General features: G+C 37.8%; 1 protein-coding gene across 2 annotated transcripts in view; it reads left to right on the top strand.

Annotated features, from left to right (window-relative positions):
- SNX9 (sorting nexin 9) overlaps positions 1 to 25,423 on the top strand; it is a 70,406-nt gene that overhangs the window by 30,855 nt on the left and 14,128 nt on the right. Inside the window, exons 4-12 of one of the 2 annotated variants that reach the window (XM_026845672.1) lie at positions 343 to 465; positions 13,524 to 13,710; positions 14,460 to 14,610; positions 16,109 to 16,193; positions 17,047 to 17,172; positions 17,463 to 17,580; positions 20,333 to 20,463; positions 21,885 to 21,988; positions 24,524 to 24,627. In XM_026845672.1, coding sequence (XP_026701473.1) covers positions 343 to 465; positions 13,524 to 13,710; positions 14,460 to 14,610; positions 16,109 to 16,193; positions 17,047 to 17,172; positions 17,463 to 17,580; positions 20,333 to 20,463; positions 21,885 to 21,988; positions 24,524 to 24,627 — 1,129 coding nt within the window. Of the gene's footprint in view, positions 1 to 342; positions 466 to 13,523; positions 13,711 to 14,456; positions 14,611 to 16,108; positions 16,194 to 17,046; positions 17,173 to 17,462; positions 17,581 to 20,332; positions 20,464 to 21,884; positions 21,989 to 24,523; positions 24,628 to 25,423 lie in introns of both variants that reach the window. The other variant, XM_026845671.1, reaches the window with a different exon arrangement.

Raw genomic sequence — 25,423 nt, 5'->3', positions numbered from 1 at the left:
GTCCCATACTGATCCTCTGAGCATTGAGTTCCCAGTCTCCAAGCAGTAATGTTAACAACTTTGTTAATCCTTAATGAATTTGTAAATTGGTGTCCTCTGCTACAGCAGTCTTATGTGTTATGGTGTTATAATGCAAACTAATTATATCTGTTCTAGAAGTAAGTCTTCCAGATCCATCCCATCAGTTTATTGTAAAAGGTTCTATTGAATTTGAATTCAAAAAGGGTACATGCAACCATATTCAAGCCTAGTGATGTGAATGTTAGGATGATTGTATATATTAAACAGCATAATTTGATTAATGGAAGCATGAAAAATCTTTTGCAACTTTTTCCATTTCAGATTATAACTGAAGGTGCAAAAGATGGAATTAGCTGTGGTAACTCACTAGCTGACCAAGCCTTCTTTGATTCTCTTTCTTCAAATACAACTCAGACCAACTCTGCCGCAAAAAGCGGTAATCAGGTATGTCTCATGGTTTTTCAGGCACAGCGGGCATGGCAAGTTTTGTTGACATAACTTGCACTCTTCTGTTGTGCTGTGCAGTATTTGTGAACCCTCATAAAAGTACTAATTAAAGTAATTGTGTTTTCATTAGGGAACACTTTTGTTGAATGTTAATGATCTGTGTGATTGTTCAGATACTGTGACAGCTGGAAAATTTAATATTGTAACACTTTCAGAAGTAGAGCATTTTTATTCTTTCCAGTCTGTAATCCTGTAAATCTGCGACTACCTCAAACTCTGTTACCTCAGTTCTGTGTAAGTGCACTCTTAGCAAATTTACTTTATTTTCAAGTTACTTGTGTTTGTATGATAAACTTTTTAAGGAACCAAAGCTTTATTTTTTTAAAAAAAAATGTCTACTACAATTGAGTGGTCTATGCTTCATCAGCCAGAGTGAATGGATATATATATCTCTTTCAGAACTTGAGTAAGACTTGTTTCTTTGATTTAAAAAAGATGAAGCAAGTTCATGCATTCCCATGCATTCTCCAGTCAGTTGTAGAAGAGGCTGAGTTTGGTTTTGCTGAAAGAATGTTTTTCTTCCCACCCCCCTCTATTCATAGCTTTTTGCCTGGTGTGTCAGTTCATTAAGCAGCAAGTATTTAGTTTCAGGTTAGATATCTGAGGACATACGTTATCTTAAACACAAGCTGTTTATCATGGTCTACAGGCTGCTGCATGTTGCACATGTAGGAACAGTTAAACATTTTGAAGTCCACAGGTCAACAGAAGTACAAAATCTGCTTTTTCCAACAGCAGCATGCAATGGTCTTTTGTGTTGGAAAGTAAATGCTTTACTTATTGTAGCAGCTGGGGACACATCTGGTTTGTGGGTCAGTTAAGTATCAGTTACTAGATTTCTTAATTGTAACTTGCACCACAGAACTTTGACATGAAGGGAGATCTCTTGAAAGCTGTACATGGGGCATTTTTGTATGACAGTGAATGTAACAGTTGATTGACTGTGTAGTGTTTGGTTTGTGTTTGCTTGTATTCAGCCGGACAATGCCAGGATTGTAATTCTGTGATCACAGGTATAGTGAGAACGCCAGACCTCACTGTGACTATTTCAGTGTTTATAATTAAATAGTTTTAACTGATGCCTAGTAATATTAAGGCTAAACACAGAGCTTTTGAAATGCCTCATGAATTTCTCTTGTCAGAGTGAACTAAAAGCAGTGATTTTAGGTTTGTTTTCCCTCAGTAACTTAGAGTAACTTAAAGGTAGAGTGGGAACCTCATTTCTTATGCTCTGTCTGTTACCCTTGTGTCAATTTTTCCTTCTGTAGAGTTTTACTTCTGGGGAAGATTGAAATATTTGCAGCAGCTACTTCTGTCAAATCTGAACTTAATTAGATGTAAAGAGAATTACTAAAATAATAAACATAGAATATTTTGGATGGCGGTAGAGGTATCCATCAGAGCTTGATCTGTGCTGAACACAAGGTACTTGTGCCTGGAGAAGGGAAGAAAAACAGCCCTTTCCTGTATAGGAGGCGTGAGAGGTATCTTATATTCTAAATAATAGAGAATTATGATGGCAATCTAGTTTTGGAAGTTGCATTTCTGCAGGAGGGAAAAGCTTGAAAAATGGTCACTTACTAATACAGTTTACACAGGATCAGCAGTATACTGGCCCTGTAATACATAGAAGTTGAAGTTTCTTCATAACAGGTTTTGGAAAGGAGTAACTTCAGGCAAACAGCTTGTCTTATCTGTGTCAGTGCCTTACTCTTACAAATGTCCCTTATCCTTCAAATGCTGAGACAGTTGGGAGGACCAGTGTACCATAGTGTATTATAGTAAAACTATATTGGTAACATTAATAGGAGAGAGGTAGGAGGAGAGTGTGCACCTGGATGCAACCAAGGCCACACAAGATGCAGAGAAAGCAAATTTTCTCAGACTATGTGCTTGGGTCTTTTGTTTTCCTGTTTTTTCATAGCAGGAACCATCCTGTTGCACGGCCAGAAAAGCCTGATGCAGTGAAAGATTGCATTGATTCCTGTGATATTGCATCAGGAGGTTATATTGAGCTGCTCACCCCCTGCATACTGGCTTCTCTTCTAGAGCCACTGCTTATAAGAATACAATCTTTGTGGGTATAACCCTTCTTCCTAGACATATTACTCTGCATTTGGTTATGATAACATTTACACTGTTTAACATAAGTTCGCTCAGACACTTTGGATTGATCTGTGTTGAGATGCACAGTTGCAAGCAATTGACTTCCTCTTTTAAAGTGCCTTAATGAGTGATTAAGTCATCATACAAAGCACTTCATCTTGAATGCCACTTGTGTGTTCAGGCTATGGAGAGCAAAGAAAACTTGACAAATTATATGTCAGTATAAGAGAATCGATGCTGGAGCTGTGGAGACTAAAATGTTTCTACATGTAGTCTGGTGGACTGAAAAAGAAATAGCAGCTTCTCTAAATGCTGACATTTTATGCTATCTATTATATTTTATAGTAACACGGGGGGTATGAGTTTATTACAAGAAGACTTTATAAAAGCATTTCTAAATTAACCAGATGTTTGGGGATTTTTCTTATTACTACTGTCTTGAAGAAATTTCTGTAAACATTGTCACTTTAACATACATGTAACATACACCTCCCCAATTTCAATAAATCAAGAAATGTTTTAATTCTTAGAATTTCTTCCATTCTTCTAACAGTAAGTAAAGAAAATCCAGGTTGTTGCATAGTCTTTCAATACCAAGACTTATTAAAAATAGTAGATCTTGCTGAGTTTAAATGTATGAGTGTGGGGTGGTTTTGGTTTTCTTTTTTTAAGAGACCAGTTAAATCACAGTGTTGTGGTTTAACCCTAGTAGGCAACTCAACCCCACCTGGGCCTCGCTCACTCCCCCCCCAGTCAGGATGGGGGAAAGAATGAGAAGAGTAGAAGTGTGGAAGCTTGTGGGTTGGGATAAAAACAGCTTAATGGGTAAAGCAAAAGCTGTGCATGCAAGCAAAGCTAAACCAGGAGTTCATTCAGCACTTCCCATCGGCAGTCAGGTGTTCAGCCATCCCCAGGAGAGCAGAGCTCCATCACATGTAAGGGTTACTTGGGAAGACAGATCACCATCTCCCTTTCCTCTTTCTTTCCTGTAGCATTTATTTCTGAGCACCATGGCATATGGTATGGAATATCCTTTTGGTCAGCTGGGGTTAGCTGTCCCAGCCATGTCCCCTCCTAGCCTCTTCTGCACCCCCAGCCTACTCACTGGCAGGGCACAGTGAGAGAGGCCTTGACACTGTGCAAGCACTGTTCAGCAATAACCAAAACATCCCTGTGTTATCAACACTGTTTTGGTCACAAATCCAAAACATAGCGCCATATCAGCTACTTTGAAGAAAATTAACGCTATCCCAGCCAAAACCAGTACAAGCAGTTATATTTGAATGCAAACTTAACATCTGTAACTTTTTTTTCTGTCTTAGTTTTATTTCTAAAGTTCTGAACTAGTTAGTCTATCAGTTTAGAAATATATCTCAAATAGCAATGTGCTTCTGAGAGGGCTTTAAAAAATCCCAACAGATTTATTATTTAGCTTTATACATTATATTCTTGCTGGCATATCTTCATATGGCCTAATAGGTCTGGGGGGATGACTGCTTTCTTAAGTAGCAACGCTGCATGTAATACTGAACCCTAACTATTTAGGTTTTTTCTATGCATATCTCTCTCTCTCTCTCTCTCTCTCTCTCTGTCTCTTGAACTAAAACTTACTTTCTGCCTCTGTCTACACACATCCTTTTTTGCTTTCCAGGCAAACAAGAGACCTTTGGTTTCCAACTCTGGAATCCATAACTTTTTGATGTTAGGAAAACCTCATCAGCTCGAATACTGCCTTATTCCTTGTCTGTCTTTTTTTAAGAAGGTTATTTGTTGTTCTCTAAATAATCTGAATAATTAAAAGCAGCTGCTTTTACTTCCTTTTCTTCACTGAGAAAGGTACAGTGACCACAGCAACACTTTATGTTGCACCTTACCTGGGTTTGCTACAGATGAAAAGGGGTACAGATGTACTTCTGAAGAAGAAGAGAAGAATTCTGCATGACCCGTGGCACTTTACTCTTCCCCAACCCATTAACTGCATCAGTAGTGTTCCAGCAACAGCTGCCTTGGTAAACTTGCAGTTGCTCTTTGGAAGAGCTACCTGTAGAAAATATTGGGGAGATGCAAGAAATTGGAGGAAGTAATGAAGCTAATTATACACAAACAAGGGGAAAAAAAATTACTCAAGGTGACTATTTTTACACTCAGAGGAAAGCAGATAGGATAATTTAATGTTAATCTGCCCATAACATTTGTGGTTTAATGTCTGAAAAGCCTTAAAAAATTACTCAACAAAATACAGTGCAAGTAACTCTTAGTTGCTAAAGATGGAGGTTGTTGCGTAGTTTTTGTATGGGTCTGGTGCTGTTTTGATCTTGTAGCCCTCAGAGAAAGCAAAGGGAATGAGAAATCTTTCTTTTCTGTCAACCCACTGTTCCTCAGAGCGACAATGCAGGGTGCTTATTTTAGACTATCATTTGGAACAATCAGTGAGTAGGTATATCAGCACTTACTATTTTTTCTATTTTTTACAACTGCATATATGTATTGAAGTAAGTTCTATGTAAACTCTTCTAGTATTAGAATAACACTGGCAATAATGGCACTGAAATTAATATAAATTATGGCAGGTTAAACCAAATAAATATCTTGAAATACACTGAACACAAAATTTCCCATTTCTGATGAAAAATAAGTGGTATATTTTTCTCTTGTAGTATTATTTTGATGCGAGTTGCCTCCAGGAGCTGTAGCAACAAAGGGTAACCTGTTTCACGCTTTTAAATAGTGTTTCTCATTGCAGCTGACCAAGAGGTTGTGTCAGCTTGGTGGCATTTGCAGACTTCATAATTAATGTATGGAAATACAAGCATTAATGTAAAATTCATTTCAAGCAGTCTCCTCCAACTGCTTGGTTTGGGTTTTTTTGTGATCAAGACTAGTGCTTTTCAGTCATAGATGTACTTGCATTTATTTTGCACGTGTTCCAAGTTCAGAAACTGCTGTTTTAACAGCAATGATTGCTCTCTCCATTCTAAACTTCTGGTGTTTTTTCATTTATCTAACTTAAAATGTTTTAAAAGTTGTGAAGAAATATCAACTTTCTGTTTTTCACAGTAGCGTTTATCTGAGTTACTTAGATTTCATCTAGGTTAAATCTAAATTGCAACTATATTGGTCTAAACTAGTTCTCCTTATTAAGAAGCTAAAACTTTTTAATCTGTACAGTAGTCTCATTAGTAGTCTGTAAACAAACTGTATGTACAATTAGCTGTAATGTAGTCTACCTGTTTACAGCCTGACATGCATGTTTGAACACTGGATAGAAATGCTCTAAATTTCAGTATACTACATATTTTAGTCTGTATGGTTTCTCTTCCCTCTAGAGCTTAAAGTCTAGCCCCTTTTTTTTTTTTTTTTTCCTCCCTCTGGAGAATAGAAAACTATTATTAAAAATGTATAAATGAAATTAGAGTACTGCCTGTCTGTTTCATGGTGGAAGTAGATCACCAGCTATGTTGACGTAAGAGCTGTACATGTGGCTTGACAGTATTTAAGATATAAAAATAGTTCTTGTAGCTAACCATAAGTTGCATTTGTAGGGGAGTTTGTTCCCTTTTCTTGACACTGATTCTGTAATCATTGCCAAGTCTACTTCTGTATGATGATGACTGTACAGCTCCCCTTAGTTCTGGATAAAATAAGTATTCTGAGAGTTAGCATTTTTGTGAATTGAAATTTTTTCAGTTAATTCCAGTGTGACCTTAGTGAATCTGCATGTTTCTTTGTGTCTTCAGTTATGTTGTGGGCAGAGCAGCAAGGCCCTATGAGTAGGTAAGCTACTAACAAACCTCTCAAATTTGCATTGTTTTATCCAGTGGTAGGTGTGAAATCACTTGGGATAGTTTCTCTCTCAGTAGAAGAAAGATAAGCTGCTACACAGCTGTTGAAAGATATGAAAACAGATGGACTGTCTTATGTGTAGAAAACCCTTTCCTTTCAGAAAGCTGTGGAGCAGGATGAATAAGTAGTGAAAATATGTAGTTTGGTATGCAGGAGCTGAAGCAATTCTTCAGTTACCTGGTATGTAGGGGTAAGTTGTTTAATGTACATAAGGAAGACAGTAAAGAAGCCATTCCCAGAGCTTTACGTCTCAAGTCTCTTCCACTTCTTGCAGCTTAGTGCTGGAAAGGCAAATTGCTAGTTCATTGTTTGATTTGCATACTGTAGCTCACCCCCCACCCCCTGCTATGAGCAGCAATAAATGCTAAGATTGAGTAAAATAAATATAGTGCTCATATTAAGATCACACTATTCTATCTAAATGGAAATTTTGACATACATGTTATTGCATTCCTGTAACAGCATTTCTGTTCTCTGATATGGCTGTGTGTGCAGTAAAGTAGTATTGTCATGGGAAATGTGACTCACTCGTGTTTGGTTAAGTCTGGTTTGTCTTGTTAAACCAGTATGGTGAATGAGTTTAAAATATGCAGGTAGGTTCACCATGGAAGTTACAGTTGTTTCTGGATTTTTGGAAATTATTGTTTCCTTGGCTAATAAACCTTCCCTCTGCATAAATGTGTATGTTTCTAAGATTAAGTATAAAGTCGCTTCTGTGTGTGTGTAAGTCACATCTAGAAGGGCATAGTGCAGAAGATACCTAAAAAGTATAAGCAAAACTGGTGGGTTAGAACTGTTCAGAAGTAGAAAAGATAAAATTAAAAAAAACCCAACCACCCAGAGTGTTTTACGCTGGTTTGGCTTTCATGATAAGTAACTTCTAGTTCCTGTTACAGATAATGACACTATAACATCCTCCATTGCTAGGTGTAATTTGAAAGCAACTCTTTTCTCCCCCACCCTATCTTAATCCCAATATTGCACTCGTACAAGTAATGGGAATTTATGACCAATTCTTGTTTAACCAAAGTACTAGGCAGTGACTTCCACACAGTACTGGAAACGGTGTCTGGCTTGCTTTGAAATGAATTGCATTCACATATTAAAAAATAACTGTCTAACATATGACAGTGATTGTACCAATTCCAATTATGGAGTTGTCTTGAGCTTTTTTTTTTTTTTTTTTGTGGGTGTCCCAGTGGAATGTAAAGGCTCAGGCAGCAAGTGGTTAAACTGTAGTACTGTGATCACACCTCACCTTTGCACCCATAGCCTCAGGCGAAATCTGACTATTGAAATAGTATTCCACAATTTACAGTGTTTGTGTGCTCTTTTTTCTTATAGCTTTGTTTTAATTTGACTTATTTAATGAGGTAGCCTTTTAGTCTAGTAGTTTGGCATTGACTGTATAAAGACTATTTTAACTTGATAATGGTGACAATCTTGTCAGCCCTCCTATGAATGTTTCTTCTTGCTTGCACACTATGACATGCATGTGTTGCACAGTCCCCTTCACCACAGCAGGGAGCTTGCTGCAGTATATAATTTTTTTTTTTTTTTTTTTTTTTTTTTTTTTTTTTGTTCATTGTTCACTGAGCACTTACTTTGAGGTGGAATTGTGGGCATTTTTAATTGAAAGTGGTAAGCTGAAAAGTCTTAGGCAGTAATACTCTTCAACTGCTCCTCCAAAACAAGGCAACAAAGGAAATCCCTCTCCTCTGTTCCCAAACAAAAATAGTGTGCTTTTCCCAAAAAGGAAGGATAAAGCCTTGTTTAGACATCCCAGGATCAGGCTACAAAGGTTAGAGAACATCAGAGAGGAACAGGGAGTCTTTCTTCTGTTTCTGGAATTGCTGTGACTTGGAAAACTGTCTGAGATTTCTCATCTGTGTTTCAAGAAGAAACCGTTAGGGATTTAAATAATATCAAGTGAAGATAAGGATGTAAAGAGGTGACTTGATTGCCATTTACATGTGCAGGTGTGAGTAACAAAGACAGAAGCCTGAGAGCTTCATTGAATAAATGTGTACAGGATTTTTAGTGGCTCAAAGTTGAAACTAAGCAAACTTTAATTTAGAAAAAGAAAAAAATGCTTTAAGCAGTGAGGATGACAATAGATGTGTTTTCCCTCCCCTCGTACCGTCACCAAGTATTGTTTTCTCAAGTCTAAATTATGAATCTTTCTAAAAAAACATTCTATACTTCAAACATGGCTAATTTTTTGAGCTGAATCAGGAGTTAATAGATGGAAATCCTGTGCCTGCACTGTGCAGAAGCAATGCAGTCTCTAGTCCACTCTAGCTGTGAATAACCTCACAGGTAAGGAAATGGGATTGGAAGTGGGAGAAAACCAAAAAAAAACTAGCTGCGCTGGTCTTCGTGGTGGTAGCTCAGTTCTTCTGCTAGTGGTGTGGGGTTTTTATCCTGCTGAAAGCAAGGAGCATCCAGTGGGTGTGCCTTGACTTTGTGAGCAGGCAAAGCCCAGCTCCTATGCAGGGACTACTTTATGTAGGAGCAGTGGGACTGGGAGTGGAGGTGCTGGATGATGGTTTCATCTGGAAGGAAGTGATGACAGGAACAGCTGAGGAACTAATGGTTTCCTTGGACATTGTTGCTACTGCCTCCTTGACACCTGCTTCAGGTTGTCTTCTCTGCTGTTGCTTTCATGTATTTATCCACAGGAACATTATGGTATGTGAGTCCATAAGGCTGGTTATCCCTTAAAGTCTAGCCCATCTCCACTTCTGCTTTTTCTAGAGGATTTATTTAAGGAGAAAACATGTTTAAATTGTACAACAGAAAAGAGGGCCTTCCTTCAGAAGAGGAAGAAGTGCACATGAACCACAATGCTAAGGTATTGATTTACCAGGGAGAAACCTTGGGCATAAAATATCATGGGCATGGCAGCTACCTCAGTATCTCCTAATGTGCACACTTGCTCTGTGGTAAATACAGCACAGTGAATGCAGCTCTGTGATTGCTGCTGAGTAGACTTTTAGCTCTACACATCTTTTCCCAGAGGAAAAAAAAGCTTGAGTTTTAGGGTGACTGTCTATATTCACTTCCTTATTTTATGTATCTGTTCAGAGGCTGTTATCCAAAGAACTTGAGTTCTATGTAATGCGTGAGTATGCCTAAGACCTTTGTCTCCATTCAAGGTAACTAAGGCAGGTATGAAACTGGAGAGGTATGTTCATTCCTGTGAGCTATTCAGCTGAGCCACCATGACTTTTCTTGTATTTTCTGCCATTTCTCTGTGCTGTCTGTCTTTTCTCAACTTCTCTTCAAGATGATAACACTTCTCATTGCAGCTTTGGCTGTCCTGGACTTCCCTTGATTTGATCAGACTTACTTTCTCAACTCACTGCTTCAGTGTGGCTTCTGTCTCTGAGTAGATTTCAAGGTGTATTTCTTACGGTTGGAGGTTGTCATTTTTGATGGCACAGTTACCTAGATCTTTTTAGGTTCTCAACTTAGATTTAGCATCTGAACATCATGTTTGTTTTAGCTTTTGTCCCTCAAGAGTAGAATAGATGGATCTATTTGTCCATCAGGAACATCTATGAATAAAAGGAAGGAGTCTGCCAGGAACAAATCAGTTGGCCAAGAGGTTAAAAAAAAAAAAATTTATCCAGGGCAAAAAGATGTGTCAATGACTTACCTTAGCTTTACTATCTATAACTTTGGATTCTGTAGAAAATACCAAAGATGTCCCTTCTTCCTATTTAATTCATGATTCATTTGGTAAAGATATTGACATTCCACTGCCAAGCTGAGGATTTTCCTGTTGTGGAATTTTTCTCATTTAACTATTATTAGATCTTTAACAACATACTAAACTGCTTCTCCCCTCCCCCAGCCCCCCCAACAGTAATGATCTGTTTCTATAGTGAGTTTGAATCTGCGCTTAATGGAAGACTTAAAATATTCAGTAATGTGTTCCCTCTGTCTGTTCCCCAAATAGCCTTTTTTATGGTGTTTTTTCTCCTAGAATAGTAGGAGCGGGTAAGTCCATAATAGTCTACAAAACGGAAAATCAGCTGCTTTTAAGGAGTTCATCCTTGAATTTAATCTCAGCATACTTGTTTGATGTTACCTTGAGGAGCAAAGAGAGGCAGTGTTTCATTTGAAGGTTGATTAGCGTCTTAATTATGTGTGGTGTGGCATTTCTTTTTGTGCATTTGCATTTGAGATTTGCTTGCATACTTGGATATTAGGTGTGCTGTATCAAGTTACATTGACTAAATAACAGCTTTTTGTATGGACTCTTCATCTTCTTTGTGCTGACTCAAGAGAGATCAGAGGATTGTGAATTTCAGTTATGGAAAACTAAAGGTATGAGAACATGTAATTTAATCACTTACAAAATACTTGCTGGCTTAATTAGGTTTTATTCAACCAGAGTGAAGCCACATGAATGGCTTCTTGTATGGAATTTGTCAGCTGCTGAGATCCACAGAACTGCTGACTGGAGCTGAGATTACCCTTTTAATAAATGCTCAGTCTTTACTTGGTCCTACACAGTGCTATGGGACCTTGATGATGACAGGCCTGATTCCTGAACCCTTGTCCACATTTGCTGATTTTTGGCTACCACAGTGTGTGTGCACATAGGCAAACATTTGGAGACAAATGAAAGGAGACCTGTAAATGCTCTTTGTCCTAACCCATCTCTTACCCTCTTCCCCAGTGCCTCAGAAAGAAACGTGGACCCTTTGGCTGAAAGGAGCTGAGTGGGAATAGCATATCTCAGCCCTTTTATACTCTGTGAGTGATACATCAAGGGTCAGAAGCTTACCCCAGCGCTTTCTTGGACACCTCATAAGTCAAATTTTCCAATTTGAATAGTGCTTCCATATAGGTACATAGATGAGACATCTGAGAGGGCTATTTAAGTAATCCATTTCCCCTTGCTGTACAGCATTTAGTGTATATCAGCAACTGTCTGCAACTTTGGTGATGATAGCTCTTGACAGTCGTTCTTCAGTAGTGTACCCAGTGTTAATATTATTGCCTCCCCCTTGTTTTGCAGCACATTTTAAGGTTTTTTTGTCACCCACTCATGTACCGGATTTCATATGAACTAAAGAGAAGAGGAAAACTTTACTCAGCCTTTTGGCAATCATCCTACTTCTGGGCTTTCATTTGCCAGTGATCAGCACAACATATATTGCAGAAGTACAGGCAAATGAGTATTATGCAAACTATTCTTTTCTAGGTGCTCTAAGTTATGTTAGGAACAGGTGTGCTTTTCCATGTGGTTGAACCCCAGCGTGTGTTGTCATTTAGCAAAGATAAGCAGTGCTGACTGATGGTACGTATAATTATTTCTCTTTAAACTTATAGCAGGTGGATATCGTAGGAAGAACAGGCTGGTATATTCTACCAGCAACTTCTTTGTAATTGCTGAGAGTAGTGCTGTGCATCAGCTATCCAATAATTAGGTGGACCTCAGTGATACTGCTCCTTTAGACAGTCATGTTCTTGCATCAGTTTCATCCTCATAAAAAATCCCCTCAAACTATCAGTATAGAAGCTGTCCACATAGTCTCTCTTATTCCATCAGTTCCTAAGAACCACTGACTCTATGAGTCTTTTGAATGGGGATTTCCCCCACCTTGGGGGCTTGGTCATAATTTCCAGATCCTGGGGACTCTGTACCTAAAGAACAGGTGTTACACAATATCAACACCATTTTCAAGTCCTAAAGGTTTGATAGTGTCTGTGAAACCTGACTGTCAGATTATTTTAGGAAAAACTGAAGCGAGTGCTCTTATTTCTAAGTAGTATCTTGAAGCTAAAATGAGAGGTGAGAATTTTTAGTGGAAAAAATGGAATGAGGAGTAGCTGTACTTTATTTTGTGTAAGAAACAAACTTTTTCAATGTTTTTACAGAGACTAATTTGACTTTTAGTGGGAGTTTTATTTTCTGTACATGTAAATGTTATATTCTGATAGCAATTAATTTATATTAGGCATCCCTTCTTTGATATGTTTCATGATAAAAATAATGCACTGGCTTCTGTAGGTTTTGAGACTTCCTTTTACAAAACTCAGTTTCTCCCTCTGCTGAACAAGACTGGCTTTGTAGGTTTTGTTTGCGCTCCTTCTCCTTCTTCCTACACTTCAGGTGTGTAGGTTTTGATTTGTGAGTGGTTCTTTCTGCCATCTAGTCTCTGCACTAAGCGTTTGAAGTAGGCTGCACTTAACTAGTCAATAGTTTTTTGAAGTGTAGTGTTAAAATCAAGGAGCTGAACAAGATGCTAAGCTATTAATCCAATTTGCTGACAGATGAACTTGATAAATTGATGCAGTAATTAGTGACATGTCTGCTCTGTGCTCTTTCACTGAGGTTTCCACCTCCACAACAGCATCAGCAGAAGGTTATGTGTGATTACCATCACCAGAAGCTTAAGATGAGACAGTAGGTCTACGGGGAGATGCCAGACTGTTCCCTGGCAGATGTTTGTTTCCTTCTCTCATCTTTGCTGTGAATGAGTTAAGCTCTAACAGGGAAGCTGAGCAGGTTGCTGGCCGTAACTCCCCATCACACCAGTAGTGATGGTGTGTGTGGTCAGTTTATGGTTTGCCTTTACTAAAAGTCACTAATCTGTGTTTGATAAAATAACCATTTGAAAAAAACTAATCTTTTGTTTTAAATGTGCTAATTACTCCATGGCTTTAGGTAATTAATAGTTCACATGCACCATACTTATGGTGTTGGTGTAAAATTATTACCATGGGTAAGACTACTTCCTCACACTGTTGGAACAAATAGTTTAACTTCCCTGAGGAGGTGTAACACTTATTAGTATGTATTGGTGTCACATTGCTGGAAAACTGTTCAGTTCTTACAGGTGCTTACAGCATTTAAGAATTGTGTAGCTGAGAATGTCAGATTTGGCAGCTGCTCCTAAATTGAACCAGTGTTGAATGCAAGCTCATAGCCTATCAGCAGGCAATCAAAGACTTCAGGAAGAAAGTATGTTGTTGTTTCTCATTTCTTCAGTAATTTCTTCTTTATGTTGTGTCTTTATACAATGCAGGCAAACAATGCCAGTGATCCTTGGTCCAGCTGGAATGTTGGGAAGTCTGGGAACTGGGATAACGGAAATGCTGCTGACAGCTGGGCAACAAAGCCTGAAAGTGCAGCTGGCCAGAGAAACAGTGCTTCAAATAACTGGGAGGCAGCAGCAACAACATTTGGTCATCCACAGGCATATCAAGGACCAGGTGTGCTAACAATTCTCTTAATTTTGAATATATTAGAGTAGGTGGGCAGCAGAGGTAAGAATTGCTTCATCTTTCTTAACTATAGAATACAGCTTATTTAAAAAACAAAACAAAACCTGTTTCCTAGTAGCACACTGCCACATGGGTAAACTGGACACTAAAATAATACCTTTTTAAAAATTAAAATCAGATCCACAGTAACAGACACCTCAAACATATATGGAAATATGACAAGCCAAAGTTTTGTTCATACATGATCTATTTCTAGTCATGTTGTTCAGCTTGCATAACTGGAACTTTTAAACACCCTTGAATTTGCACTCAGGCCTGTGAAGAAGTAGTCTCTTAAATCCTTAATTTTAGGAAATGGCTAGTCTTTCAGAAGGCTTCTCTACCTTTTTGCAGTAGAAGCCTAAATTCTGAGGAGAACTTAAAACTGGGGAATGCTAACCTGAAGTTTATGAATATGGAAGGCTACTGAATTCATCTAACACACCAACACCTCCTCTATTTTTTTTTTTTTTTTAAGTCCCTCTCCCTCAATGGATTTCTAACATAGTGTTTTGCAGGCAGTATTTGGTGGGGATGGTGGTGATTGGGGGAAATCACAAAATAAGTCTGAACTAGATCTTAATATATTTACCTTGTTGATTATTTGTGTATGGGTTCTGAGGTAGCTCCTTCTGCTTTTAAAGAGAAAATAACTTTCTCCTTTCCCTATCCCCCTGCCCCCTCGTGTACTTCAGCAGCTGCTGATGACGATGATTGGGATGATGACTGGGATGACCCAAAATCAACTTCACCATCTTATCTTGGTTACAAGGAGAATGAAGCATCAGAAGCTGGAGGGGTCCAGCGTGGAAATTCTCGTGCAGCTGCTATGAAATTACCACTTAACAAGTAATGCAAAATGCAGGGCAAACGTATATATTGAAGAAAATTGGAATTTGTCAAGATATGTAAATGTGTGACTATTCAACCTTTTTGAAATATGCAATGTAAATGTTACAGTTTTGGGGTAGAAGTGGATATGGATTTATAGTTCAGTGTTCTCCTTGTGTGATCAGAGAACGCAGATCCATGAAAGCCTGAAAGTATGTGACAAAGCTGTATCTTTTTTGGAGGCTGTACAGACAAATGACACTTTTACAAGATCTGAACTTTTGGACTGACAAGTCCTTAAAAATGTAACTGTCTTTAACACTATGTGTAGTTAGTGAAAGTTAAAGGTGATGAATGGCTTGTCCATACAGCGAGACTGATCAGAGATGTTCCCCCAGAGTTTGTGAGCAATATGAGTTGATAGGAGTGGGGAAAGGTTCTGTTCTATGTTTGTGCATCACCCAGGTTGATTCTTGGGCCACAGAAAGCTTGATTAAAAAAAAAAAAAAAAATTAACTATTTTTGAATTTATTTTAAAAGATAAAAATCTTACAGTAGCATGGAGCTTTGTCAGGGTTATACTGGCATTATCTCATGTTACAACTTATTGTTTGCTTATTCTAAAACTACTGTTACTCTGAGAAGCTACTGTGTGGTTATCTTTAAGTGGATGAAAGCAGACTGGAAACGGATTGTAGAACAATGGTCTCCTCCAGTATGTAACTAAAATCAACTGTCTCTGCATGACTAGTTGTTAATTTTGTGGACGTTTTGTCCAGTTTTGCAACAATACTTCTGCATTGTTGTGGCATCTACTTGTTGCAAACTCATTTAGTATAACCAGCACAAAATTTACCTTATTTAAGAGCATTATTTGTCTGTGAAGTAAGTTCTACTTTACCCCTCATATTTCTGCAAGCAGGCAGTAGGTTGCAGTACTTCAAGGGCCAAGTACCCTCCTAATTAGAAAGAGGACTATAATTTGCTTTTTGCAAGACTTTTTATGCAGAGTTCAAGGACATTACAGTGATTTTTGTGTATGTGTGTGGTTTTCTTTCTAATTGGTGGATAAATTCTTTAACATAACTCCTGTTTAAAAGACTTGATAAATCTGTAGGTCATTGTTCTTTCAGATGATTGAATGAAGTCTCATAATCTGAAACAGTAGGACAGTGTCTGTGAATGTGTGTGTGTGTATGCATTTCCAGAGAGGATGGACTGCAATGGAGTGGAAGATGTTACTTTGTGTTCTCCTGTTATGCTTGCTCTGATGGGCTGCAGAGCACAAGTAGCTACTTTGCCCTAGAAGGGGACTGTATTGCACAAATAAAAGCTGGAGTTCAGTAGCTAAAACTTTTCTACTTTTTCAGGGCAAATTGTTGGTTGTTTAATCCACATCAGTTCTTTTCTATACCTGAGAAATGCTAACAGTTTTTTCCCATGGTGGCAGGTAATTCTGCATGCATCAAAGAAAGGAAAATATGGAATAAGCTTATAATTTGGGTTTTTTTGTTAGATTTCCTGGATTTGCAAAACCTGGGATGGAACAGTATCTGTTGGCAAAGCAGCTAGCAAAACCCAAAGAGAAAATATCCATAATTGTAAGTTGGGTGTGTGTGTGTATTTTGTGTGTGGAGGTGGTGTGGTTTGTTTTGGGGTTGCGTTTTTTTTTTGTTTTGGTTATTTTGTGTAGGCTTGTTGAGGGGGGGGGTGGGTATTTTTGGTTTTTTGTTTGTTGGGGTTTTTTTTAATCTTCCCTTTTTCTCCAATTTAGCAACCCCAAGGCTAAATATTATATGTATTTGGGTCAAAAGAAACTGATACTGAACATAGAATTAGAAGTGTCATAATAAAACTGTGTGTCATTTAAGTATTTCAAAGTTGTGATAGACTACATCTCAGAGTCATATATCACTTGAGGGATTTTCCAGGGTCAAGTCTTAGCTCCTTTCTTCTAAGTGTGCTGACTTTTTTTTTTTTCCTCTTATTTTTTTTCAGTACTCTTTTCCTCATGATGGATCTGTTACTTGTGATCATGAAAATAACCTTTTTTCCTGGGATTGGGAGGCAGATTAATGCATTACACTGTCTGTCACTTTAGATAGCTATGTAGTACGTAAGAACTACATTCGTAAACATTTGCAATATTCAGTCATGATGGTCAGGCCATCCTCTCATCTAAAAACCTGATTATTCTAGATATATGCTGTTCTAGTGAAATGTGGTTGAAGTAGCATTCCCTAGAATTTACCATTTCACTATTTGGGAAGAATTATAAAATACATAAGATAAACAAAACTAGTCAATCATCTCTGGTTGCGAGAAGCGTCTCTATTTTCTGGCTATCCAGCTTTTGCTGAAATCAGTGGAAACTTTCAAGTGAAGAAAGTATTTGTCTCCTTGTTTACAGCTGGTACAGCATGATGTATTTAAAGATAATGTAATTTCTTACAGATTGGTGATTATGGCCCAATGTGGGTTTATCCTACCTCTACATTTGACTGTGTGGTGGCAGATCCCAAAAAAGGTTCTAAAATGTATGGTCTCAAGAGCTACATCGAATATCAGCTGACCTGCACTGTAAGTGTATCTGAAATGAGTTGTTCTCTCTCACAAATATGGGTCATTTGTACATATAAATAATACAGTTTGTGTGACTTGGTAACAGGGCTGTAAGAGTAAGTGGTAGTTGTCACACTTTATTCTCCAAAGAGTTACTTTGTTCAAGCATTTCAAGTTCTTTTTAATTACAGATTTAAGACTCTAAATCAGAAATTTTATTTACATTCCACATATTATTCTTATCAAACTTGTTTTGTGTCGCTATCTGTAGATGCCTGTCAAAATTCAGAGTTGTGTTTCTCTTACAGAACACTAATCGGTCTGTCAACCACAGATACAAGCACTTTGACTGGTTGTATGAGCGTCTCCTGGTTAAATTTGGATTAGCCATTCCAATCCCATCTCTTCCAGACAAGCAAGTAACAGGTATTTTATTCCTAGTTGTGAATTCATGAGATGGGAAATAAGATTACTTTTTTTACAAGGTTCAGTTCATTCTTACTGTTTGATTTTTTTTGTTTTTTTTCTTTTTTTTTTTCCCCCCACTATTTTTAAAGAAGCTATCAAAAAACCCAACCTTTCACCATTCAACACTTCTGAGTTGTGATGGCCTATTGATAATAAAATGTCAACACTAAGCATCATTTCAGAACTCAGGTTTACTTATCTAGTCAGGTGATTTTTTTTTTTTAAAAAAAAGGCATCCCCCCTAGTTACTGCAGAAGAGAATACTTATTATTGGAGAGAAGAGGTAAGTACTTATGTTACATATTTGCTGATTTTAAATCAGCATTTCTCATTGGAGAAATGATGGGGGGGGATGTTTTTTCTTTTGCATTTTATTCTAAATGTGTTATGCTATAGGAGCTTTGAAATCTCCCAGAGGAAAGGGAGCATCCCCTGATAAACTGGGCTTTTTTTTGTTCACAAGTAAAATATTGCAGCTGTTTCTCCTGTTGCTCCATTTCACACTTGATTTAGAAAGCATTTTTCATTTGTATAACACTTTGCTCTGGCTTGATGTCAGTTCAACTTGACCAAACTCTCTGAAGCTTATGGAAGTCTTTTTATTCTGACTTCAAGAAAAGTGGGATTGGACCCTTTGAATGCTCATGAGTTCAGTCATTGCAATTGAATGTGGCAGTGCCTGTGTGTTTCCAGTAGTCTCTGGCTTCCAGTAGTCTCTGGCTTCCTTTCTACAAGGGTGTGCTAGAGTGCATGTAAAGAAAAGAATTGGACACCTGTATTAGGGGAAAATGCATTACTTTTGCCTGTTTTCACTTGTATGTTTTCTGGTAAGGTTTTATACAGCCTCTAAGACAACCAGCCAAAAAACAAACATACAAAAGCTGGCATATTGCCAACCATGTGGCTGTGGGCATCACTGAAAATGCAGCAGCTCTGCTGTGTTTGAAGAAAGCTAAGCATTGATACAGATGCTGGGATAAATGCCGAGGAAACTGAAAAGTGAGGAAGTGACTTCCTCCCCTCCCCTTAGTCTCACGTTTAGAATTCACCAGTATTTTTGCTTGAACATGTGCATGTGGACTAAAAGGAAACAGAAGACCTGATGGGATCTCTAGAATTTATTGTAACTGTATTTTAAAAGACTCAAGAGTTTGGCATCGCAGTTAAACTTTGCCTGTAGATTTTGGTCTTCTGGAGTCTGTGGGAGAGGGTAATTTGTCTCATGCAAAACAAAACGAAAAGAAAGCATGCCTCCTTTTCTCTCTTTTTTTTGAAACATAGGAAACTGAAAAAATGGTGCTTATTTTTTTATTGTGTTTAGGAGGCTTCTTTCTGAAGACTGTCTAGAAAAGTGTTTCTGTCCATTAGTCCTGGCAAAACAAGACTCTTTACAATTGGACTGCTTTGCTCAGGGTCATGATTTGCTGGTGATGATATGCCTAACGACCAGCACATAACTTCCAGATGCTACTCTTTCTGTTGCCTTGCATTCCTTATGCTGGCAGGAATACTGCAGAGGTTTCGGTATATATTACAGGTGGAATAACGTATTACTGCAGGTTATGTAACATTTATTCCATAGTAGTTGACTTTCTATTTTTTTTTTTCCCCTAGTTAATTTGCAGGAAACATACTCATACCCAAACTTTATTTTTCACTAGTTGTGTTCTTTACCTGCTAGTCTGGCTAGTTCCCATGCTTGCAATTTAAAAAAACCAACCAAACAAAAAAATCCCCAAAAACCTTAAAACGTCAGCTTTGCAGGGCTGCTGCCATAGTAACTATACAGTAGAATTATATTGAAAGAGTACACGCGTTCAAGGTTTGTCATCTGTGCTGCTATGGAAATTAAGAGTTGGATGCTGGAGGAATCTCTCGTTCCTTTCAAATACAACCTATTCACTGTATGCTTTAGAAGGCTGATGTGCATTTTTTTTTTAATTGGAAAAGATTCCCTCAGTAAGACACAGTTTGTGCTAAACCTGAAAGGTTCTTGTAAATACATAGTGTTGATGCTCTATTGCTTTAAAAAAAAAAAAAAAAAAGTTACTTAAATAGTTTGTGTTTAAAAATCTCTTAACTTCAAAAAAAATATCAGTCTTTCATGTATGTATTCTAACAGGTTTATACATATGATTTGTTCAAATTTTTTGAGATTTTTCCCCAACACATTTATTTACCTTTATAAAAATATGTTTATGGGAGGTACTGCTTTTTTTGAATCTGCTGTTCATATCTGAGCAGTCCAGTTTGAAACACTTTGTTGGTTAAGACATGACATCTTGGAAAGTAAGTAGTTTCTTTGCCAACATTTTTGACCAAGGATTTACTAGACTGTATCAGAAAAATATCTGCGTTCTGAGCCTGTGCCTAGCTTCTCTCTTGGGTCATCTGAATATCTGGGTTTTTTTCCATCCAAACGTTGGTCGGTTTGGGTTTTTTTGTTTGTTTGTTTGGTTTTGTTTTTTTTTTTTATTTCCCCCAAAAAAGATTGATTTGAGTTGTGGGTGGGATTATGGTTTTCTTTTTCATATTTCCTGACTATCTTTAAAAGGAGTTCTCTTGGTCAGTAACCAATATACTGTAACTTAAGGCTCTGATTTGTCAGGATGTAAAAAAAAAAAAAAAAAAAAAAAAAAAGGCAAGCACCCCCCACCCCCCGAGGGGTACCAGAGTAGAAATGTAATAATTACTGTTTAATGTATAACAGGGCGCTTTGAAGAAGAATTTATCAAAATGCGTATGGAGAGACTGCAGGCTTGGATGACAAGGATGTGTCGCCATCCTGTTGTCTCAGAAAGTGAAGTTTTCCAGCAATTTCTCAATTTCCGAGATGAGAAGGTAGGAAATGAAGTTCACACGCGAACTGAGATCGAGGAATTGCTCCTCCTCACACCATCCCCTTTCGAACTACGAGTTCAGTTTTGCAGCCTTCTCATTTGCCTGCCCCCCTGTGGCAGTAGTGACGGGCTGGAAGCTGCTGGGTTTGCTAACTAATTCAGCCGATTGACCATAATGAGGCATAAAGTTGTTTGAGGTGCAATATGCCGTTCTAACAGAGATGTGCTCTTTAAAGTAGCTTTTCCAGGGTTTTTTAAGGATAGTTGTGTCCTCGGGCAAAATAGAAACATATGTAACAACTCTTGGCTGTTGCCCTGCTCTGTTTAGGTTAGACTCACAAATCACTGAGGCTCTCTGATTGGTACTTCTTTGCCAACAGAAGCGACTTTGTAGCAGATCTAGGATGTGTCTGATGCTGTATTATATTTAAAAACAAACGTCCCTCCCTCAGAAACACAATTTTCACTGGAATGGGTCGTAACAGGATTATGCTGCACTCTTACCTGATATAACCAACCCTTCTTTATTGCCATGTCCCACCCCTCCAGCATTTTCTTATGCTTTTTAAAGAGGTTTTAGTATCTTCATCTTCAGTAAATAATGTTTTTTTCATGACTGAGCTCCAGCTCTGTTACTAATTTGGTTATCTATTGATGAGGAAATAAACAGGAAAACTGCTGCTTTCTCCACAGAATAGTCATACTTCTAAATACCCATACATTTTGCTGTAAAAGTAAATGATCCTTGAAGGTTTTTAAGACCAGACTGGATAAAGCCCTGAGTAACTAAGGTCACAGCTGACTGTTTTTTGAGTAGGAGGTCAGACTACAAACCTCTTGAGGTCACTTCCAACCAAAATTATTATGTGATCCTGTAAGTAGAGTCTTAATAATGTAGTAAGTAGCAGTCCTAGTGAAGTGATATTTGCATGGCCAGTGGAGAGTTGTATAATTGTGCTAGTTAGTCAGCACTTCTTAGTATTGTAACTTATGGATTGATATAAACAGAACAGATGTTGCAATACATGTGGAATTTTTAACCTTTTTATCTGTTCCCACTAAGAACTTAGTATGGCAATTGCATAATAGTCTCATGATCTTCTTGAGTAGCTTCTGATATCAGCACTCTCACATGTGCAGAGACAGCTGAATATAATTGCTCTTACACTGTGTTTCACTAATACACAAGAAGGGTCTGTTAACACCAGAATCAAAGTGCACAAGAAGGAAGGGGTGAAACTTTAAGAAAGCATGGCTCCACTGAAATTTTTGTTTAAAAGGTTTTAATTTATGGGTGATCTACTGGTTAACTGTTCTCCTAAATATGTCATTTGTTGCTTAAGTACATGCCCTTAAAGACTCATGAACAATGGTGGTCAAACTTTAGCTTTTTTTGGTCTTTTTTTTTTTTTTTTCCTCAAGGAGTGGAAAACTGGAAAGCGGAAGGCAGAAAAAGATGAAACTGTAGGAGTTTTGATCTTTTCTACAATGGAACCAGAAGCTCCAGACTTGGACATGGTAGAAATGTAAGATGGTTTCTTTTTGCATCAACATTACGCATCTGGATATACAACACATACTGAGCTAATATAAAACTAGAATAGTAAGCATGCACATACAGTCATGGATTTGAAGAGGTATTCATCAAAGCAGAGCTGAAAAATTGTTTTGAATACGAGGTTTTTCATAGCAACCCCTCCAAAACTTGGTGGAACTACCTGTGATGTCTCTGACTTCGGTGGCTGAATACTGATCCTAAAAAGACTTATGCAAAACTAGTAGATGAGATAAAGTACTGGCAGATCCTGTGGAGTTATGTTTTATATTGCTATGAAAGTGTATTTTGATCTTTAATCCTTCAATTGTGAATAGTTTGAAAGTGTGCTAGACTTACCAAGTACCTCAGGATAACTGTAGGTAGAACATCAAGGAAAACAATGTGTCTGTGAAATACCTGTATACAGTGCACACACAGTATGATTCTAATATCTGGAAGCAATGGAAAGCTATTAAAAAAGAAAACTGACTTAAATGATCAAATTTCATTTTTAATTAGTTACTGCATTTTTGGGGTATCCTTCTGGAAAAGCAAATGAATATATTTTATAGGTGTATATGTTATATATATATACTTTTTTTATGTTTAGTTCTCTTGGTGGTAGACTTTTGGGTTTCACAGAGTGAAAGACTGGATTTACTCTGCAGCCTTTATTTCAGTCCTTTAGGCTTAATCATTTTTCTTAGAAGATATGTAGTATGCATGACATGCTTTGCTTGCTGTTGTAGAACATAGAAACTTGGATAATGCTTTTGTCTTAAGCTGTGAATAAACTAGATAGGAGTTTATAGTAGCAAAGAAGTAGTGTATCTGTACCTGGAAGTAACCCAGCACAGGCTGTGTCCAAGATATAATAGCTGTGTGGTAGCAGTTCTGTACTAGTAAAAGAGATGAACATTTTTAGGTCACTTCTACCTCGAACATGAGGATTTCAAACCCCTACTTTTTTAAGTGATGTGTTTTATATATATCCCAGTGGCATAAAAGCTGAAGGGGTGAAACAGAGGGAGGATTTTGTACATAAGGTGCAGGAGAGAGTGAGTGTATTATATACAGAACCCTGGCAGGAAACAACCAGCATATGTTCTGCTGAAACAGTTTGTCCCCAGACAAGGTGAGGGCAGGCAAGCAGCCTGCAGGGAACGTTCACCAGGGAGTATTGGCTCCTAGGCTGGGGCTGGCAGCCTGGGATGGTTCTGGGGACCTATCCCCAAGCATTGCAGGGATAGCTGTAACACATCAGATGTCCACACCATGTTCCAGACATTCCTGGAAACATCTCAGAGTGCATGAACACAGTCTTGAAAGCCATTACTTCTGTAAGTGGACAAACCAGCTTGTTCAATAGCTCTTAGGTTCTTCAGTGAAAAGGCACTCTTTACTGAAACAGCTCCTGGTTTTGATCAAAGGATGGTAACCATGTGTTGGTTTGTGAACTTCTTCTGTGATCACAATACCATAAAGTATGAAGTACAGAAAATGAAAGGGTCATCTGCTACTGGAAAAATGGGAGTAAAATAAGAGCCTCTTGGAAAGCTCAGGTTCTGTTTCTGTGCAAGTAACTGTGGATAGGGCTTTCAGCTGAGGGGGAAGGTGGTAACCTCTAGGTGTTTAGGCCACAGCTGGAGCAGCAGCCGTGGCTCTGGTGGGTCACTTAGGGCTGCCTTGCTGTGAGGTGTCTCATACAGGCTTTGGCTGAGAGCATTTATAAGATCTGATGCAGTTTGAATAATTCTCATTGAAAACTAAAAAAATATGTGCCTAGTTTTCTTTTGTAGAGTTCGCTGAGCATTGCTGTGTATGCAGTGCTATTTTAATGGAAAGCTTTGATAGTCATGTGGAAATGTGCTTAAAGAGGGTATAAAGGCACATGCTAATTCAGAATTCTCTTTTGAGCATCACTGATTTTTTTTGTTTCCTCTCTAATACAACTGAACACAACAGTATTGTCAATATAAAGTTATTATAGCATATGTATTTTCCTAGGAGAACTGCTATATTAATTTTTATTCACCTATTTTAGACTTTAAATAAAATATCTGGAACAATTATTTTCTTTGTTTGTTTGTTGTTGCATGAATTTTGCTGCTTCTGTTACTCTAACATGTAATTTCCTGTCAATGTGGAGTCCTATTTGTGTTTAAGTGTTCTAGGGATGCATTTTCATCAAATCAGATTTTGTTGTTCCGTTATTTGATCTCATTGGGGAGGATATTTAGCTAGTAGCCTTTTGGGTTTTTTCAGATAACTAATTCTAATAAGAAACACGTGGTACTGGGTTATCATTAACACAGGGGAGAAAAACAGAAGGAAAAATGCATGTATCTAAAGAGAGAAATTCTGACCTCAGTGAAATGTCAGGAATTTCAAGGAATTAATTTATTTCTCTTGATTATTTTTTAAGACCTAGTTGACACTACTAAACATTTCAGTATTGAATTTAAAGTTGGAGTAATGCATCTGTTAAACTGCTTTTTGTTTTTGCTTTTTCCAAATGCAACAGAGAACAGAAATGTGATGCAGTGGGGAGATTCACCAAAGCAATGGATGATGGAGTTAAAGAGCTGCTGACAGTGGGACAAGAGCACTGGAAGAGGTGTACAGGGCGTAAGTGTCCCTTCTGAACTCAGCAGCCATTTTTATGTTGCTTTTCTCTGTGGCTTTTTGTTGTTTATAATTCAAGGCACATCTTAAAATTAAAGGAAATCCTAAATTATCATGGGAATTGTAATGGTGTTCTGGCTACTTTCAGTGTCTGAGAGTATAAATTGTGCAAGATTTTTGTTTGTGTTTCTGTTTGGTTTTGTTGGTTTTTTTTCTTTCTTTCATAACAGAAATATCTGGTCCCTGCCCATAGGTTTAAAAATATTAAAAGTTAAATAATTCTAGTAATCCAGCTAAAGCCCTTGTTGGACCTCTTCTCATATATTTGTCATTATCTACATTTTAGTGACATGGGCAAAGTAGACCTGTCTATTTGATGAAATCATAAATGATTGCATTTTATTAACCCCTTATTTAGGATTCTTGCATGCCAGGAGGAGTGATTTAAAGATGAAATGAGTTTTTAAAAAAAGAAAAAAAGAAAAAGCAACTTGATTCTAATGTAATCTTTAGCCCAATTCTTTCTCCTATCTTGTCTCTTCCTTCCCACAGATATTTAGGGTTGCAGAACTTCACACCAAGTCCCTATGACTCTGCCTGGGCTCTAATTTCCTAGTCCACAGCAGTGTTCAGTGTTTCTGGCCACCACAAGGCAGCTATTGAAAGGAAGCAGGTACTACAGCTGAGGATCATAATAAGAAACACTTCAGGGCAGGCTGTAGTGTCTAGTGACCAAAGACCTATCACATAAATCTCCTCCATTTTTTCTTTTTCCCCTTCCTATTCCCCCCCCCCCCCC

Source organism: Athene cunicularia (assembly GCF_003259725.1).
Source record: "Athene cunicularia isolate RWA chromosome 3 unlocalized genomic scaffold, athCun1 chr3_part1, whole genome shotgun sequence".
Classification (NCBI taxonomy): Eukaryota; Metazoa; Chordata; class Aves; order Strigiformes; family Strigidae; genus Athene; species Athene cunicularia.
This window is presented reverse-complemented; position numbering and strand designations above follow the sequence as displayed.